Genomic DNA, 20,892 nt, shown 5'->3' on the forward strand with positions numbered 1-20,892 from the left:
CATTGCTGCACCCTCAGTGCCTAAATCTGTACATGACAAATAGTAGTAAAAGCTGCCTAGTTAATGTCTTTCAATAAACACCTATAGCAAATAAAATAATGCCAATGAAAAGGTATCTAAGAAAGCATATTCCAAGAAGTATGTGGATAAAAATTTATACATATATCAACAAAAGAAATGAAAGCTTTCTCTGGTCAGTATGATTATATTTTGTTTTTATTTTCTAAGATTTCATAACAGATACATATTTTTAACTGAGGACCTATACTATAAAGCTTTTGCAGATAAGGGAAAGAGAGGATAATTATTTGTGATACGGCTATGGTGTTATAACATGTAACAGGGGTCTGGATAACTTCATTAGTTCCTTATTTCCGTTATTCACTACTTCCTTTTGAATTTTCATCCTCTGTGACACCTGGCATGGTACTTCCAAGTATGGGGCGAAAGACTTGGGAGCTTATTCGTATGTGAGTGGTCTCGGGGGATAGATGAAAGTTTGATCTTATCTGGGTACAGACTTTCCATTTACATATGGCTCCTCTGTGACTCTAGGGGCTCATGTGCACAGCTTGCCTACAGTTTTAAGGTTACATTTGAAAGGCTACTACTACTGTTAGGCAGGACCCCTTCCTCCTTGAGGTAACCAACGCTTAGCAGGCATTCCAGGAAACTTCCCCCACTCTTAACTTCCAGGAGGCCCCTGCAAAACCAAACATGCCCCAGCCCACGTGGCCGTCACATGAGAATGTCCTTACATCCCTGTCTGGCAGCCACATTCCTGCTATAACTCCTCTTATCTGACATCCCCCCTTTAGTAGGCAGTTACAGCCCCAGCTGCTACAAGCTTGTGATAACTCCCCACTTAGCCACCTCCCCAAGGACTCCAGCTTCTAAATCATCTACTGGAAACTTGCCAACTCCCCTGCTCCCAAGCTATAGAAAGAAAACCTACTGCGTCCCTTTTCCCATTTCTCCCTTACCATCCTATATAAGCTATACCCCTTCCCCTGCTTGGTGCTGTCACCATTTTAAAATCAGCCCTCCTGTATATAGTGTTACAAAAAAGCTCCTTTACTTGAGTTTTGGAAAGAAGTTTCTCCTTCTTCCTGGTCAAAAACCCTAACAAGTATAATTTCCCCTGTGTTTTAAGGTTACATTTAAAATGCTACTACTACACTTATATCGTGCAAAGAAGTACTCATCTAAGTCTGCCTTTAAGATCTGTTTAGTAAAAGTATTTTAAATGAGAAAATGCACCAAATCAGTCTGTCTTTGATTTCTGCAGACAGGATCCAAGCCAGATGCACTTACTAAAACTGACACCCCATGTAGTAGAATAATAATACAGGTAAGAAAATAAAATAATTTCCATTAGGAACTGAGCATTTAAGAGTTTAAATGCTTTGATATTCTAAGAGATAGTGGTAGTTTGACAATTGCTTTATCCACAGAAAAAAGCATGTGAAATGGTGGAAATCCACATAGCGATACCAACCAATGATCAAGAATTTAGATACTTTGGGATTTGGGGCCACCTTTGGTGACTTTCAATCCACTCTAAGAAAAGTTAATATTTGCCTCTGTAATTGGATATAGTAAGAGGTGAACTGAGATGAGGGTATGATAATCACTATGCCTTTTGAAAACCTCAAAAATCTTGAAAGAAAGAAGAAATAGTGTTTTTTTTAGAATTCACACTTCATGTTTCCCACATGATTTCCAAACGAGATTATTAAAACTTTATCTTACTTGGTTATGTGAAAATGTTAATTCACTTACCAAAGAGAATATCACCTGTACATTTGATTTAGAGTTGAAATGCCACAGCCGATGTCAGCATTTGAGTTTTTCATTCACTTATTATTTTGCAAAAGATACTAACTTCAAAATTAGCATATCTTATTGTTGTAAAACGGATATGGCATTTCAAGTAAAGAAAACCAAGAAGACCTCTTTGATAGAACAGGAGAGGAAGAGTCCTTTAGGACAAAATCCTTGTGTTTTGTGTCCAAGGCCGTGGTCCTATAGATCAAAGGTCATTCACACTGATATGGTGAAAAAAAGGAGCCAAACCAGGTTTTTAATTTTTTTTGGTATTTATTTATTTATTTTTCCCAGAACCAGGTTTTATGGATCCTGAAACTTCTACCCTTCTTGGAGTTCTTTTTAAAAATCTATATATAAAATACAAACTTTATACAAAGGGCCTTGAAAGTGGTTCTTACAAGTGTGGAGCTCTGAAGCTTAAATTAAATTCGCTTCATGAAAAATCTTTATCTGGGAGAATGTTATGTTCTAGGGCTTGCTCCCATTGGCCCAACAATATAATGAAAATTTGCATTACAAATGTAAACGAAATCATTTGAATCACCAGAGGATTCTAGACCACACAATAGCTCTCTAGTTATTCCTTTAATGTTAATGGCAAAACAAACCGAACAAAACAAATCTTGTAGGCAAAATCAGAGAATCTAATTGTTTAGAACTGTTTGATCAGAAAAACAGTATAACCAACAGAATAAACATGAAAAATTTTAGTGCAGAAAGGGAGGAAAAAACTACCCAGAAAGTGTTTTAAAAATGCAGATAAGAAAAAAATGCCAATTAAAAATTCAAGGAATTATGCAAATTATTATCTCTCTAGGGTCTAAAAGATATTACAAAAAGATCACCAAAAATTCAGTTATTCTGCATATTTCACAAACTCAAGTTCTGTTCTCCTTCCATTAGGTCCTCAAGGGAAAGTGTTTCAGAAAGAAATCTGCTGCAAGCAAATGTGTATATTTTTCCGATTTGGTGAGACAAGAAGGGTAAAAGAAGAAAGGGAAATGTGAGTGTGCCCTATACACTTGAAGAAGTAGTGGATTATAATTTAAGCCAGTTACCTTCAATTTATTTTCAAACAGGCTTAGATATAGAAGTAACATTCTTTTGGTTTTCTCTGTTTGAGTAAAACTGACACTGGCTATCCTAATTAACTAACCAGCAGAAATGACATAATACAGTCATTTATTTGCACATAAATTTTCAAGAATTTTCCAATGTTTAAAATTCTTAAGTACAGGGGCATTGTTTACTTTGCACAGACTCCTTTGACATGCCTCCCCTTCTAACAGTTGAAGGAAATAAAAAAAAATAATGAAAGGAAAATCAAAAACATCACTTCAGGTAAACAAATAATACAGTAAGTAATTGCCTCAAGCAAAAGTATTCTACTAATTCTTCTGAGATGAATAACAATTCTTAAAACTCATCTAGCTGGTTTTATAGTTATGAAGTAGTTAATCCCAACACCATCTCTTTGTGAGCCTGACAAGAATAGTTACTAACATTCTTGAAAGTTCACAAAACAGTTGATACTCTTTACATGATAAGTGCCTTGGAAAACAAGAATTTAAATTCTGATTGCTTATCTTGAATCTGAATTATTACTATTGTTGGCAAGTGAGGAAATTCCAGGTTAGCTCAAAGCAAACAATAATCTTCTGTAATAACCTCTATTATATGTTACTGTAAATATATTACAAATATTTGCTCTTTCTTATTTTTCAAACTTGGCACTTAACAAACCATATATATGTATAGTAAAAATGATAACTTCAAAGGATAACTTACTTGCATTTAGGTCTCAGAAAAAAGTGTGCAACCAAATTTATTCTAAGCATTCTGTAATCTCTGTTACTGTAACTTCTTTAGAGAAAAACAATTTGTTTCTCAGATATCAGTGGTAAGAATGTTTCTTTCTCATATAAAATTACAGGTTTTATACTCACCTGCTTGTGATTCTAAAATTAATATGAATATTTCCCCAGTTCTTAAAAATAGCTATCAAGGATAGTGTTCTAGTTTGCTAGCTGCTGGAATGTGATACACCAGAAATGGAATAGCTTTTAAAAAGAGGAATTTATTATGTGACAAGTTTACATGTTCTAGGGCCATGAAAATTTCCAAGTTAAAGCAAGGCTATAGAAATGTTCACTCTAAGGCATCCAGGGAGAGATATCTTGGTTCAAGAAAGCCAGTGATATTCAGCGTTTCTCTCTCAGCTGGAAGGGTGCATGGTGAAGTCTGCTAGCTTTCTCTCCAGGCTTCTTGTTTCAGGAAGCACCCTCACGGGCATTTTCTTTCTTCATCTACAAAGGTTACTGGCTGTGTGGCTTTCCTGCTATTTCTAAAACTGTTTCCTCTTAAAGGGCTCTAGTAAGCTACCCCGCCTTGACTGGGTAGAGGCATCTCCGTGGAACCCATCTAATCAAAAGCTACCATCCACAATTGAGTGGGTCATATCTCCATGGGAACAATTAAAAAGCTCCCACCCAGCAGTATTGAATGAGCATTAGAAGACATGGCTTTTCTGGAGTCTATAAAAGATTCATACTGGCACAGATCAGTCACTGGTTCCCAATCTCTGCTGCATAATGAAACTGGAGATCATTAAAAAATACAGATGCTTGTCTCCTACCTTCACATTGTGATTTAATTGGTATGGGTTGTGTTGTAGTTTGCCAGCTGCCAGAATGTGATATACTAGCAACAGAATGGCTTTTAAAAAGGGGAATTTATTAAGTTGCTAGTTTACAGTTCTAAGGCCATGAAAATTTCCCAATTAAAGCAAGTCTATTAAAATGTCCAAATTAAGGCCCCCAAAAGAGGTTACCTTCACTCAAGAAAGGCCAATGAAGTTCAGGGTTTCTCTCTTGACTGGAAAGGCACATGGTAAACATGGCAACCTCTGCTAGTTTTCTCTCCAGGCTACTTATTTCATGAAGTTCCCAATGAGGCATTCTCCTTCTCCAAAGGTAGTTGGCTGGTGGACTCTGCAGTTGTCATGGCTCTAAAAGGAAGTCTCTCCCAAATGTTTCCTCTTTTAAGGGATTCCAAACAAGGCCCACATGGAATGGATGGAGTCATATCTCCCTCTAATCAAAAGTTAATGTCCACAATCAGGTGAGTCATAGCTCCATGGAAACAGTCAAAAAGCTCCCAGCCAGAAATATTGGATTAGGATTAAAGGACATGGCTTTTCTTGGGTCCACCACAGATTCACACTGGCACAGGGTGCAATGTGGACATTGAGATTTTTAATAGCTTCCCAGGTGATTCTAATGTGTAACAAAATTTGGAAACTGCTGATCTAGGAGACATAATGTCTTCTCTAGAGAAGGAATTCTCCTTAAAGATTAGTTAAGACAAACAGCATTATCATAGTGTAGGAATCCAGGAGCTGAGCCATTCCCTAAGTCTTCATAAAACTTAAAAGCATGCAGCTGCCTGCAGACCTGGGTTGGCTATGTTTAAGCTAACCTCCCTGTGGAAGGAGAAATGTGCAGATGGTCAATGCATGTAAGGAACTAGATCTTCTCTGCATAGGATGTTAATCTATACCTGACCTCCTTCCTGGAATCCTTGAGATGCTATCATCTTTACTGTAATCTACAAAGCAACCTATACCCTTTCCCCTGCACACACAAACTATAATCAATCTTACCCTTGTGTCATGAAAGCCTTCTGCTGTGTCTATGTTCTCATACTCAATAAAATGTCTTTGTCTCAGGAACCTATAACTAGACCTGTTGATTCCTGCCTAAGTGCAGAGTGCTTTCACCCAAGCCTTTGGAGCAGCATTCTTCCTTAATTGAGTTCTTCAGTCCTGCAAGTAAATTCCTATAATAAAGTTCAGGTCTCAGTCCATGCTGGTGTTTTCTTTGGTCTCTCAAATGGAAAGGCCCTGTGGGCCAGGACAGTTGGTAAGCCAGCCAGAAAGCCAAAGAAACCCCCGTTGCTGGCAACATATACTTGGGAAAGGAAAGTATGGAAAAGGATATGCAGATAGTGCAAGCAGATTTAAAGGATGGCTTAAATGTGAAGTTAAAGAAAGTGGATGAAAACTTAGAGAACTTGGCGTGTCTTTATACTAGAACAAGGGGTGAAAATCGCATAAGGTTCCAATAAAGTGTCTCTAACTTCCCCCAAGTGGGATCCCAGAACACAGAACCCTGTGTACTTTTCCTCAGATAAGGAAAATCCACAATCATACTGGGAAGAAGAAATGAGGACACACAAATTATTTCCCCCTCTGGTACAAAAGAAGATCAAATCTGAAACTGTTGCAGTTGCAACCCCAGAAGGGGAGTCAGTGAAGATCCCCATGCCAAACATGTTATACATTACTGCTTGATTTCCCCATCTCTGAATTACAAGAAATGGGCCTTCAGTAATGGCAAAAGCCCAAAGAAACCTGGTGAATTAGTTGCTGCAGTGATGAGACACAGGTGTTGATGACATATTGCTTTCAGCGTATGAGCTGAGCAAACTGGCTTCTCTCACTAGTCACCCTTTGCTGCATCAGCACATGCATTGTGTTGGACCCCAACCAAGAAACATGCTCCTTACCTGATTGGCGTGTACTCATATATAAGGAAATATGGCCCAGTGAGGAAGATTTACTGCACCCAGACCCCCAGTGGAGCACTATTGACAAGCTCCAAGGTATGCTATGAGGACTAGGCATGAAACAGACAATTTATGCACCCAAATTTACTGGACCTGATAACAATGAATTTTACTGCATGAATATGTGAAACAATCCTGCATACTGCTCCTAGCCAGTGGTATGGAGCTTTAATTCCAGCTCTTAGTCAGATGGTTAGGAACCCATCTCAGAGGTTGCTCAGATGATAGCTCATGTGGGAAAGATAGACCACCTGTGGCACACCCAGGCAGAGTTAGGGCCATGGGCTGTGGGCCAAAAGGACATAATGGGTCAATCCAGGTATCATGCCTGCAGATGTGGGCAGATCTAATAGCTGCAGGAACCAAGACTGAAGATATTGACGGGCAGCCAAATGTAGTGTTAGTCCAACTTCAGAGTAAGCTGCTCAAAGAACAAAAGGTTTACTAGGCTTCAGACCAGGGCACTAGAGGAAGATGATGATGGTGGCCAGAAGGCTCGGCCAATGTCCTGGAAGGAGGTCTCCACTCCACCAGCTGAGATCTGGAAAGTCTCCTTTCCTGTAACAGGGAGCAGGTTGAGATGCCCAAGTAAAAGTAGTTTTGAGGGACATGGAGATCAGAAGTCATGTCAAGAACTAATCATCTTTTAGTCCCCAACCACTGAACATAGGGTCTGAGCATTAGTGGACACTGAGCTGAATGTACCTTGATATATGGGAAACAGTCACAGACTGGAGGTTCCACATTGACTTTAGCAGGATATGGGGGCCAGGGAATTAAAGCCATGCAAATCAGCCCTTTATGCGGATTGGTCGGTTTCTCCCCTCCCCAAACTTTTACGGTATATATTTCCTATCCAAGAATATTTATTAGGCATTGATATATTACAAAACACTATTTTGCAAACTATTATAGGTAAATTCTGTCTCCAGTGCTGCCAGGTGGCTAAGGCCATCATTAGAGGCCACGCTAAGTGGTCACCAGTGAATGTACCCTCTCCTAGATGCACAGTGGCAGTATGTCAGTACAAACTACCTGGAGGCCATCAGGAAGACAGAAGGAAAGGTTCTGTATAGTCTACTTACAACTGGGTGAATGGGACTTGCTCCCAGCCAATGTGTTAACCAGTAATTCCACTCCAGATATATTGCATTTTGGCAGCTTTAATAAACTAAAGTAGACTGTGTCTCAAGCTTGCTCCTCTTCACAATTAAAACCAGAATCCAATAGTTACACATTTTGCCTGTTGCCATTGCCACACGTCCCACCCAGAGCCAAGATCATACTGGCCATGTGCAATTCACAAGGCATTTCCAGATCCAACCCCGTTAGGCATGCCTGTGCTATATTCCCTTTGGACTTTTTAAAAGCAGCCTGCTAGGAAATCTCCCATACCCAAGTGTTCTTCTCCTTTTGAACTAATGTGTACAAAGGCTTTAGGATTTGTGCTAAGTGCAGTATGAACAGTCTCCAATATCCTAACAAACCTAGGAATGCCATTAGTTGTCTGGGAGTACAAGGAGATGGGATAATTTTGTACTTTGTCAACAATAGCAGAGGGAATAGTTTTAGTCTTATCTGACCAGACACATCCCAAAATTTGACAGAACAAAGAGGTCCCTGCGATTTGTCTCAATTTACTACCCATCCACAGCTTTCAAGGTGAATTACTTTCAAGAGAATTACTGGTTAGCATGGCATCATCAATGTAATGAAACAGTCACATTTTGGGGGGAGTTCCACACTTTTAGGTCTTGTGCCTAAATACCCATGGCAAATAGTGGGACTGTGAAGATACCCCTGGGGTAGCATGGTAAGTGTCTATGATTGTCCTCCCCACATGAATGTGAATGCAGACTGGCTGGAGGGATCTAAAGAAATATTGAAGAATGCTAAGTAAAGTAACTCCTTTCTTTGCAGTTGTGTCAAACATTGCCACTCTGTCACAAGACATAAGTACTCATTTAGGCCAATATCATTTTGTGTTAGAACTTGATAATGCTTTCCTAAGTCCATGGGGTATTGAGATTGCTCAGAATCGAAGCATCAGGCCACTATTCCTTCATAGAATGCCCAAAACTCTGTTAACCCTGGACCTTCCATACCACAAGGCACTGCATGTCCGACACTATGGACTCTTATTATGCCCAAGCTAACTGTATACACAACTATTAGTACCATGTATCGCCATGTTGGGGAAAATATAGTACCTGAAGCCCCCCACCCACCCATAACGCACCTTCTCCAGGGGCCATTTTATACATTAATGGGGATTTAGCATGTATATTAATAGACCGCCAAGACCTGACACATATTGCTCCCTGATGGAGATGTCATAATTTCTTGCCAACATGGCTGCTGTGGTTGATGCAGGGCAGCACAAAATGGCCTAGCCTGTGACCGGATTTCTTCCCAGAACTAGCGGTGGCTCACGCCAAAAGTGCTAAACCTCACACCAAAAGCGCTAACCTGAAACCTGCCATCTGCCCTAGCAACAAAGGTGACCAATCCCAGCCCGACACGTGTCCCTGCATGCTCCCAGCCTATATAAGCCTTCCACTCATCCCTGAGGGTTTTCTCCTGAGTCGTTTCTTCGTGACTGTGTGCTGTGTGCTGTGTGACTGACTGAGAATAGCCACTTACCCCCAGCCATCAGCTAACTGACAGCTCCCCACAAACATCTTTCATTTTGCCCACAGTACTATAGGAAATACATTTCTGCAGTGGGCTTCTGCTGTAACCTATGCACACAATAGGTCTCAGTGTTGGATATGTACTGAGTTGCTGTCATCTAGCCCCACCAGCCCCCCGTGGACTGTGGTTACTGCCAACTGAACGATGTGGGATAATGCTGGTGTGGCAGAACACCCACCAGCAGCAAGTTTGGGAAAAATTTCTTTCTCTTCCTCGCCAGAGACAATGGATCTATCCTGAGTGCCTATTTGCCGTGCTTAATTAGCATGACCACCATGCACTCCCCTTACCTACAACTTAAACTCCTCTCACTGCTCCACGTTAGTGCTATTCAGTGAATCTATTCACTGGTACGTGTTCCTTTATCTGTCAAGTCAATAAATACAGCTTTGTACCTTTTTAAATGTAAAAGTAATATAGTTTGTTTGCAAAAAAAACCATAACCATTTCTCTTCTGGAGTTGAACAATTCCCTATTAAAATCCTAATATTTCTGGGCCCAGCCAAGGATTTCCCCATTCCAGCTTGTCTATGATTTTTGACTTCAGACTTTTGATCAGCCGTATTTGTATATATGCCCTCCCTATTACAGGAAGGGTAATTCCTATATGTGCATGCTTAGGGAACGATACGGCCAGACAGGGGAAGTGCACAAGAGCAAGAGTTGGAAGAAGAGGCACTATAACTGGGAGCTCTGAGCATATGGGTTTTTAAAACTGCATAATAGAGATAATCATATTCTTTTGCATTTTGTCTGTTGGTAACAACATTTTGTTTCTATCATTAGGTACTTCCAAGTGACTGAAACTTTTATCTGAAGATTCTCTCTGTCCTTATATAAAAACAAACAAACAAACATAAAGCAAAGGAAGCAAATTGTTTATGGTGTTTGTTTTAATATCTCATATTCACGTTAAATTAATAAATTAATTAGAGGGAATAGTATTATATATTACAATCTTCAATATTTCAAGATTTAACTCATTTAAAAAAGATACTTTTGTATGAATGTTAATACAAATACAAATGTGAATAATAATGGAACACAGATACTTTTTAGAAAAAAACAGCAAAATTATTCTGGAAAGAGAGTTGGAAGCAGCAAATTGTTTTATTATGCATAAAATTAATTGTCAAACTTTATATTGTGAAATTTAATCAAACATGTTCTAGCCATTTGGGTTTTGAAATGCTAGGAAAAATACTAAGTTAAGATATGAGAAATCGATATTATCCTCTTGGCATTTTTGTTTCAGCTCTATAATAGCTTTCTTACCAGGTGTGTAAGAGAGCTACTTATATTTTTGCTTCGATCTACAAGAAAATGAGCATTCTATAAAGGGTAAATCCATTAATTAGAGACCCACACAGCTTTCTTTCTTGCTAGTATAATCGTTAAATTGATTTTTCCAGTCCATCATGTAATTGTTCCAGCGATGGAATCCTGCTTTCCATTCTCTTTCTGCTTCATCAATATTTCCTGTAAAACATGGAAAAGCTGTATTAATCTAAATTTTAATCGCTGTTTGTATTCATTGAAAAATAATTTTGATTACAGATGTCACTTTCTCCAAGTATACTCCAAGCATCAAATTTTTATTCTTTTTTATTTCTTATAAGCTACTCCCTCTAACTGAAAAATTTGCAACAAAAATTTTATGCATTATATAAAAAGTGTACTATATATATCTATAAATATATAAAATGCAAAAATGAGTTTGTATATTATATTATGTCAGATTATATTACATTATATTAGCTTTAATTGCCAAAGATACTTAGAGATATTAGTCTCTCCTCTTGACTGCCTTCACATAACCAAGTTTTCATTTAATGCATCCAATTAGCATTTATAATTACACAGCAGAATATTATTTCTGATTAAAATACTTATATATGAATATTTATTAATGCATAATAATAGCTTCACAATTGGTATTCTATATAGATTTTATACTCACTCCAATATATTTTAATCCCAAACAATATCTAGTCCTTGTTTCAGCCACCTACTAAATGAAAGCAGTTTATTGCAGAATAGAAAGAAACTAAAATGGTCTCCACTTGCAAAGGATTTGCAAAATGTATTAGTGTGCCAGGGAAGAGGAGTGTTCATGCCCAAAATAATGCAAAACAATGAACCAAATGAGGACTTACGTACTACAAACACCCTGAAATCCTGATTTTTTTGAAAGTGCATTATATTAAAGTCTGAAAGCTTATGAACAATAGAACTCTTAAATTATAAAATTTTAAAGCTGATATTTATGTTGTTAAATAGATAGATATGATAGGGCTATAAGATGGCTTAAATTATTGATGCCTATAAGTATTTCATACATTTGGGGTTCTTTTAGGTTTAAAACTTTTAGGATTCTGAGCCACAGTTATTAAATTAAAAACATTTAAAGTTATTTCAACTATCCAGAAAATAGGGACTGACTTTTTAAAAAAAAAGCTTATACTTTTCATTTAGCAATCTTTGAAATGAATATTATGGTATATGACATTAATTTAGAGAAGACAGTTCAGTGATTCATTTTAAGTTTACATGTAATTCAAAAATATTTAAAACACTCAGACATACATTAAAATACTTCCTATAATTTAAGATACATTTAGATGTTTAAATGTTAACAATGCTTGAATGTTCGACAGATATTTGAGAATTTATTTTAAAAGTTTACAATTCTATATGGTAATGGCTTTTAAAATGTCAGTGTCTATAATTTTTTGCGTGAATAATCTAAATGGTCAAAATTGTAGAGGTGGAAGAATGATGTTAAATATCACAACAAATGATCACTTTTTAAGCTATTTTTATGATAATTAAATGCTGTCTTAAATGCTATTTACACAAAGAACTCTGAAGTTCGGAAAGAACAATATTTTGATATTACTGATTGTTAATTTAGCTTTTGAACCAGAGCTTTAAATATTTAGAGAAAAGTTCCTAGATGTCGTTTATCTTTTTTTGTGTATGCAATGGTACAAAATCCATTGATTCTGGATAAATATAAATTTTTTTCTTTACATGTCTTAATCAAAAAGTGTGTATAATTTGTCCGTTGAATACTTTACTTTTTAGTGCAGGTACTCTGTAAACCTGAATACTTTTTTTTTTCCTTTAGAAGCACTTAGCATTGAAAATACGAAACATTTAATTAATTTCCAGCGGAACCCAGAAACTACTGCAATAAAAAGATAAAAAATGTTGAACCCCATGAAATAAGCCATAACTAAAGTTAAAAGTTTTCTTCTCCCCCTTCTCTCTCTCCTCTTCTTTCTCCCCCTCCTCTTCCTCCTCTTCTTTCCCAATACCTCCTGTTCCAAGTCAGTATTTTCCCTTAGTGTTAATTTAGTATTGAAACCATGTGACTTAAATGGGAAGGCATATCACCACAAAAAGAGGATTAAACTTTCAGTTTTCTAAAATTTGAGGGAAGAAAGACTTTTGCAGTCAGCAACATGTTTATATTTGATGAATTAAACAATATTTTATCTTAGAACAGATTCTTGCTGTTTAAACAATGTGATAGTTTACAAGCTTGTAATCTTAACCAAAATGCCGTAATTTAACAGAATGGGATAATTGCTGAGGCCATCAACATATATTTTGCATGAATTGGGAACCCCGAGGAAGTATATGCCTGCCTTAAAATGTCTCTGCACGTGCCTGGTGGTATCTGAAAGCTCATAAGTGCTCTGATGGTAGCAACATTAATCATCAGTGTATCATTCCCACAGTGTAAATATCACCTGCAAGATAGGGAAAAAGAAAGAGTAAAATTCTGAATGCCTATGAGAAAATAGGAAAATGTGGGGAAAAAAGAGAAACAAAATGGAAGGTTGGCATTCAATTCAAATATCCAACATTCATCAATCCCCCCAAAATTGGATCGATATTTTCATCAAATAGGTTAACCTTTAACATTCTCTTTGAATTTGTGATAGAGGAAAGAGCTTGAATTTCTAGGAGGATTTAAATCTTCCCACAAAGTAAATTCATATACTTCTCTATATTATTATTTCCAGTGCCTAGATTTTATGTTTTTCTCATGATGAATATTATTGAGCATTTAACACAATACATTATGATTTAATTAATTTTGTGTGGAGAACATACGTGAATCAATTGATTAACCTTCCCTAGTTCTTATGTAGAGTCCTATATAAAGTCATTTCTATTCATACTACATAATTGTCCTACTATATAATCAAATGTATGAAGCACAAACTATTTATTAATTGTCCCCTGGTTAAATATTCAACTTTAGGTCATTTAAATAATTCATGTAAAATAAAGTAATACAGTAAAGTTAGAAGTAAAAGGGCAAGGGTAAATATGGTACATACATACAAATAGAAGAAGAAAAATAAATAATAACATGAATAGCCGGCATGGTAAAAATCAAGGCCAAAATTATATAAATAAGTAATGACATAGATAAGGCAAAAACTTCAAAATTGAGAAAACTTGCAATTCTAATAAACTGTATACTAGCACTGTATTGAAATACAGGAAGCAACAAACTATTCAAAATATAGAGATATATTAACAGGAATGTACTTGTTATTGGAATATCTCACTCATCTCAATTATTTCTTGAATAAAAATAGGTAAGGAATAAATGAAGTTTATTAAGAAAGGACATTAATGTAACTAGGAAGAATTTAGTCAGTTTAAAAGTTATTTAATCTTGGGCACAGGTAATTCGCCTTTTTCAGAAAAAATATTACATGTTTCAAAAACTGCTGTTAAAGTAACTGTACCTCTCCAGAAAAAAGTCATTAAATTTGATTTTTTAAAATAGGAAACTGGTAGTCTATTTTTATAAAATGAAAATTTATAGTGTGCATAGAGATAGAGATAATAAATATCTCCAAAGCAAAGGAATCTCTGTGTGCAAGGGAAAAGCAAACTTGCAACAACAGATATTTTAGAAGATAAAGTACAATAAACACATAAGATATTGGTAAATTTGCATTATGAGGCAAAATTAGTGTTTAGTATTTTCATACTTGTTCTAGTTTGCTAGCTGCCAGAATGCAATATACCAGATATGGAATGGCTTTTAAAAAGAGGAATTTAATGAGTTGCTAGTTTACAGTTCTAAGGCCGAGAAAATGTCCCAGTTAAAATGAGTCTATAGAAATGTCCAATCAAAGGCATCCAGGGAAAGATACCTTGGTTCAAGAAGGCCGATGAAGCTCAGGGTTTCTCACTTATCTGAGAAGGCACATGGTGAACACAGTCACGGTTTCTCCCTCAGCTGGAAGGGCACATGGTTTCTCCCTCAGCACAAGGGCACATAGCATCATCTGCTATTTTTCTCTCCTGGCTTCCTGTTTCATGAAACTCGCCAGGAGGCATTTTTCTTCTTCATCTCTAAAGGTCACTGGCTGGTGGACTCTCTGCTACATGGTGCTGCAGCATTCTCTGCTCTCTCCAAATCTATCATTCTCCAAAATGTTTCCTCTTTTATAGGACTCCAGTAAACCAATCAAGAGACCACCCAAATGGGGGGAGACATGTCAAAACCTAATCCAGTTTAACAACCACTCTTGATTAAATCACACCTCCAGGGAGATGATCTGATTAGAGTTTCAAACATATAGTATTGAATAGGGATTATTCTACCTTTATGAAATGGGATTTAGACTAAAATATGGCTTTTTGGGGGCATACATCCTTTCAAACCAGCACATTACTGAAATAAGAAAAGTACTTTTTAGAATAATTTTTAAAGAATAGTAAAATAAAAATGAGAAGGTAGTATATCCTGTTACAAATAAACCAGCAAACACAAACAGCTCTTAGGATAAACGGCACTATCTCAGAAGTGAAAATTATTATTTTGATGCCCTGGAAGCAACTCTGGACAACAGGTAGAAAATCTTTTTTATGGAATGAAAGCTAATAAATTTTGCATCAATGATAAGAGAATGTCATTCTCCCATTTAAAATGATGAAATGGCTTTGTTTAAAATTGAATTTAAGTTCCTCAGCAAAGACAGTTCATCATTGGTCCCTGTATATCTGTCTTCTCTCCAATTTACTTTCACTTTAAGACTCAAGGCAGGCATCTTTTCTTCCTTAAATTTTTTAAAGGCACTAGCTTTTGACCTGACTACTTCATGTGAGTGAGCAGACCCTATCATTCCACTGTGTACTTCTAGCTTCATGTGCATTTCCCAGGACACAGTAGCAGAGTATGGCTATGGCTTGTAGATGTTTAATGGGTCAACTGATGCAAAAATGAAAAAAAAGAGAGAGAGAGAGATCATATCTCCACTAGGTATCTGGTTATACATATGTTAATATGCCCTAAAATTCTTTCAGAAATTAGTTAATTCTTAACTACCTGTGCCAGCTTGAACAGATTATGTACCCTAGAAAAGCCATGTTTTAATCCTACTCCATCATGTGGAGGCAGTCTTTTCTTTTAATCCTAATTCAGTACTGTAGGCTGGAAATTTGATTAGATTATCTCCATGGAGATGTGACTCAACACAATTCTGGGTATTAACCTTTGATTAGATGAAGATGTGACTTCACCCATTCCAGGTGGGTCTTTATTAGTTTACTGGAATTCTTTAAAAGACAAAATATTTTTGGACAAAAGCTTGAGAGCCATGACAAAGAGGACCACAAGATCCTTTGCAGTCAGAGACCTACTCAAATGAAGAAGCACAACGCCCCCGGGGAGCTTCAAGACACAAGAAGCCTGGAGAGAAAGCTAGCAGACCTCGCCATGTTCACCATGTGCCTTTCCAGTTCAGAGAGAAAGTCCAAGAAAGCCTTCTTGAGCCGAGGTCTTTCTCCTTGGATGCCTTAGATTAGACATTTCCAGGCCAGGCCTTAATTTGGACATTTTCTGCCTTGGAACTGTAAACTAGCAACTTAATAAATTCCCCTTTTTAAAAACCATTCCATTTCTGGTATATTGCATTCCAACAGCTTGCAAATTAGAACACTACCTTAGGAAAAATAATCTCCTCAAAGGAAAACCACTGTAAATATCTAGTTATTTCGAAGTTATTTTCTTCATTATTTAGAGAAAATTTCAAAATATTTTCAGGGGATAATTGCTATTTAAAATTATTTTTTCCTAAGTAATTGAGTGCACCACAATTTATTTATACACATTTTATACTTTGTTTTGGTTGATATATTTTTAAAAGTACCAGTTTTAAAAGTAACCTCCTGTCCCCAAATCACATTTTGGTTTTAATTAAAAGTGGCAAGTGACAGTGTGCGAAAAGAGGGATTATACCTGAATTACTAATACTTATGTGTAATTAGTAATATATTAATCTCATGCTATGGATACAAGCAACATTTGTACTCTAACGAAGAGAAAAAGGCTTAAAATCCCTATAAACAATCAATGGCTAGGTATGCATGGATAAAGTTAAATTTTGGTAGATTAAAAACTGTTATTGTGTGATATGATAAATAGTAATAAAGTTTTTATTTTCTAAAAATTATTGGCTACTGAAAGGCTGACAAATATCATATGTCACATGCCTTGCATAGAAAACACAAATATTTATTATAGAAATGTATAATAAATTTAACTTAGCACATATTATTGAGCTGATTACTCCTTGGGAAAAGGTTAGTTCTTAGATCTACCAAATTTTAGTATAGATTTTTAGGTCACATTTATAAGGCATTTACTTAATAAGAGGTTAAAAATTATGAACATATGTTAAAGATTATGAATGTATGTATAAATTTAATAGGTTACATGTCTAATTTGTTATTTTCAGTATTTATGCCATGTATTAAATCAAGATTAAATTTTTCAGTCAACTTGATTAATTGACTAAGAAATATATATAAAAACATATAAAAAATATAAAAAGTGTTATATGAGTGAAAACCACTTTAAAATTATTTCAAGTGGCAGAAAGTCTTTTTCTGAATATAAAACAAAGGAAACCTGCTTTGTGTCTATAGGCCCGGGGAAATATAAAAAAAATGGGATTAATTTTTTGTGTGATGATTAAGAGGGCAAAGACAGAGAAGGGAATTGCCACAGGAGGTAGGCATGATGGAAATAAGAAGTCCAGCAGAAGAGAGGTGGTTGAGAAAGACTAAGTAGGCACTGGGTTTACCATAGGATACAGGAAGGAACTAGATCTGCAGAGATCCTGAGACAGCAACATGCTACATAAATTCTAGCAACAGTGAGTGGAGCAGATTGAGCGACGGATAGAGAAGTAAAAAAACAAAACAAAAACTGAGGATGAGAGGAGTGGGTATGGGGTAGTCGTAGGAAGATGCTCAGGACTTTGCAGGAGTTTGTGGGAACTTGGGCTTTTATTCAGATATGCGGGAAGCAATGGAGAATTTCAAACCAATGAGTAGCATTACTTTTTTAAAGATCTTTGTTGCCACTTAGATCTAAAATCTAGACTGAAAGGAACTGAATAGTCACCCAATGCAGGCTCCCTTCTGCAGCATGCGTATTAACAGCTCATTCACCTTCGGCTTGAATATCATGTCAGAGTTGGTAAAATCTCTTCCCCTTTACAGTCTTGCTTTATTTTGAGAATTCAAAGTAGAAATAATTGGTAATTATTTCAGTGTTTTCAGCTAATGGGAAACTTAGAGGTAAAGAGGAGAGGAATGAGGATTTGAATTGTGAGCATGAGATGAAAATGATGGGGATCTGATGAGCACTCAAAAATAATCAAAGGGTTGATCATAAAAAAAGACAAATGCCTACATAGGAATAGTACTAGCAAAAAAAAAAAAAGTGATATAATTTAAAACTTGACAAAAAACACCCTGAAAATCTGACAAAAATAAGAACCAAGTTTATTCTCCAGGATGGGGCTAAGAGACAGCCAGCACTTTTATGGCATCAAGCCCGACTTGTAGGGTAAGCCCCTGGCCGTATTTTAGAAGCTTCTAACTGGTAAGAAGACTGGCAGGGCGCAGACCTTCACCAACTCCACACCCTGTCCAGCCCTTGCTTAGAGTATTCAGCATCTGCTAGTCACATGATTCTAATTTGCATTTAGAAAAAAATGGCATCCATGTGGAGCTTGCTAGAGTTGAAAAATAAGACAACTTCTGACACTTTCTTCAACTCTGCTGCTCTCTAAAATTGGAATACTCTACAAGTGTCTCTAGATTTACCTTTTAAGAGATGTAAATATATTTGCTCTGTAATTAACAAAGTATGGCTGCATGAAATACAGCAAAGAGCTTCAATATGGCGTAGGCTTTATAACGACTTGAGTTGAAATTACAAGTTGACCACTTATTCTATCAGTAAATAGAGACAATTCTTAACTTCTCAATATTTAGGTTTTCAGCTGTAAATGGGATTGGAAATTCCTATTTTGCAGTGTCATTATGAGGAACATATATGATTGTGGGCACACTATGAAAACAAGTGCTGGGCTCCTATTGAATGCTCAAGAAATGAATTCATCATTCCTATTACAAATATTTATATTCAGTTTTGCACTTTATAGACTCCATGTGTATTTGGATCAATACTAGTAGTTCTTAAACATATTAAAATAATTTTTCAGGATGTTTTGATCTTTGTTTTATCTACCTAATTGTCTCATTTAAAAACAAAGTACTTTTCCCTAGCATAAGAATAAATAGTAATAGTTATTTTTTTTTCCCTGTCAATTAAAAGGAGTGCACTTTTTTTCACTAGAAAAATGAGTCTATTCATACTGAGTCCGTTCAAGTATGAGGAGTTAGGAGAGAAAGCAACCATCCCCCTGCTTTTTTATAGGGTTTCTTTTATTACTTTTTGGTTTAGAAAGACACCCAATAATGCTTCTATTTAATTCTTACAAAAGATTATCAATTTACACTTAAAACAAACAAAAAACAAATCCCAAATCAGTTCCTGCAAACACACAAAAAGTGGGAGAGAAAAGACTTTTCCCCCTGCTCAAAAATTTATTACACATGTTCAAAGAATGTTTATTTTACACTATCTTGAAGTCAAGAATGTATTCTTCACCTTTCTGTGTTGAGTTTTAGGACATATTAATGTAGCACAATGAACTCACAATTGAAAAATGCATATGCCAGAATTATAAGGGTTAAGGATGAATAGGGCAAAATGTCCCAAATGTTTTAGATTATAGCTTTATAAGATGAGTTAAGGAAATATTAAATTTTTAATGGAGTAAAATTAGAAGAGATTAAATCAGTATTGAAATGTGCTATACATGGTAATTAGAACAACATATTTCATATACTTTGAGAGCTCATTAAAAATCTCTTGTTTCTCATCACTTGCTTATTTCTCTATTGACCAGCTATTAAAATTATAAGGAAATTCATAATTCTTTAAGAAGTGGATCACAAACTTATTAGTCATCCATCTTTCATTTTGAGGGGTAGGCAAGATGGTAGGGAGCTACTATAAACCCACGCTAGGCTTTGTGAAGGATTCATGTGTTGAATTATTTTGAAGTGAAACATATAGTTAAATTGATTTGATTATCAAGATACCCAAAGCCTTTTGTTTGTTTGTTTTGTTTCATTTGTAACTATGAAAGGAAAGTTCAGATACATTAAGACAGCAAAACAAGTTCCATCTTTTCTCCCAACCATCATCTACTTCATCTTTGGTTTCCAGTCCTGCTAACTGATTAACAAACAGCAGCAAATGACCAGCCCAAATGGTATCTCAGCTCTTAAATTTATGTGCTGTCTTCTTTAGTTCTGGCAACCAATAGTTTTCTGTGATTTATTCAAATGCTAGAGGAGAAACCACTAGATCTCATGGTTTTTATTGGATGATGAGAGGGTTGGTTTTATTTTTTTAAATAAAACTATTCGTCCATTTTTAGTGAAAAAATATTTATATCTTATCCTTGACATCAAGTGGGTTACTTCCGCCTTCCCTCTTCTTTTTTTCAAATGTTTATGAAATACTATGCAGTTATAGTCTTAGTGAAAATCCAAATTTGCTAACATTTGAAATAAATACTGTAGGTTTCATTTCTTGCAGTAACAGCACAGGCATGGATTAATGTATCATCTAAAAGTTAAGTACAAGAATTCATCTTTTTAAGCAAGTTTTAAGAAGAATTTTATTTGAGAACATGCATTACTCAAATATAAAGTACTTCTGAGGTGGTACTTGTAAAGCTTATTGGGCCTCTATCTTGAGTCAGTTAAACTTTTATTCTGTTTAGAAAGCCAGCTAGTAGATCTCTTTTGAAAAGTTCCTATACCTGTAGAGCTGACACTTAAAAATAATGTTACCGTAACATCTTCAATGCAGGTCATGTGAATAATTCCAATTTTCAAACATTAAAGGTGGAAATATTTGAAGTTTTGAGACATAAAAAATGTAAAGTGTGTTGGTTTGAAAGGATGTATGGACCCTAGAAAAGCCATGTTTTAATCAAAATTCCATTTCATAAAAGTAGAATAACCCCTATTCAATACTGTATGTTTGAAACTGTAATCCGATCATCTCCTTGGATGTTGTGATTTAGTCAAGAGTGGTTGTTAAACTGGATTAGGTTTTGCCATGTCTCCACGCATTTGGGTGGGTCTTGATTGGTTTACTGGAGTCCTATAAAAGAGGAAACATTTTGAAGAATGGGAGAGTCAGAGACAGCAGAGAACAACATAGCCACAAGAAGCAGAGATCCCACAAGCCAGTGACCTTTAGAGATGAAGAAGGAAAATGCCTCCCGGGAAATTTCATGAAATAGGAAGCCAGGAGAAGAAGGTAGCAGA

General features: G+C 36.0%; 1 protein-coding gene across 2 annotated transcripts in view; it reads right to left on the reverse strand.

Moving 5' to 3' along the window:
- Positions 1 to 10,038: 10,038 nt before the first annotated feature.
- The window catches only part of BCHE (butyrylcholinesterase), a 72,562-nt gene continuing 61,708 nt past the window's right edge, over positions 10,039 to 20,892 (reverse strand). Inside the window, exons 4-5 of one of the 2 annotated variants that reach the window (XR_013175907.1) lie at positions 12,826 to 12,908; positions 10,518 to 10,629 (exon numbers count right to left, since the gene is read on the reverse strand). Coding sequence is in view for 1 of the 2 variants with exons in the window: in XM_077160954.1 (XP_077017069.1) it covers positions 10,505 to 10,629 (125 nt within the window). In the remaining variant the exon portion in view is untranslated. Of the gene's footprint in view, positions 10,630 to 12,825; positions 12,909 to 20,892 lie in introns of both variants that reach the window. The other variant, XM_077160954.1, reaches the window with a different exon arrangement.

Source organism: Tamandua tetradactyla, chromosome 5 (assembly GCF_023851605.1).
Source record: "Tamandua tetradactyla isolate mTamTet1 chromosome 5, mTamTet1.pri, whole genome shotgun sequence".
In the NCBI taxonomy this organism is placed as follows: domain Eukaryota; kingdom Metazoa; phylum Chordata; class Mammalia; order Pilosa; family Myrmecophagidae; genus Tamandua; species Tamandua tetradactyla.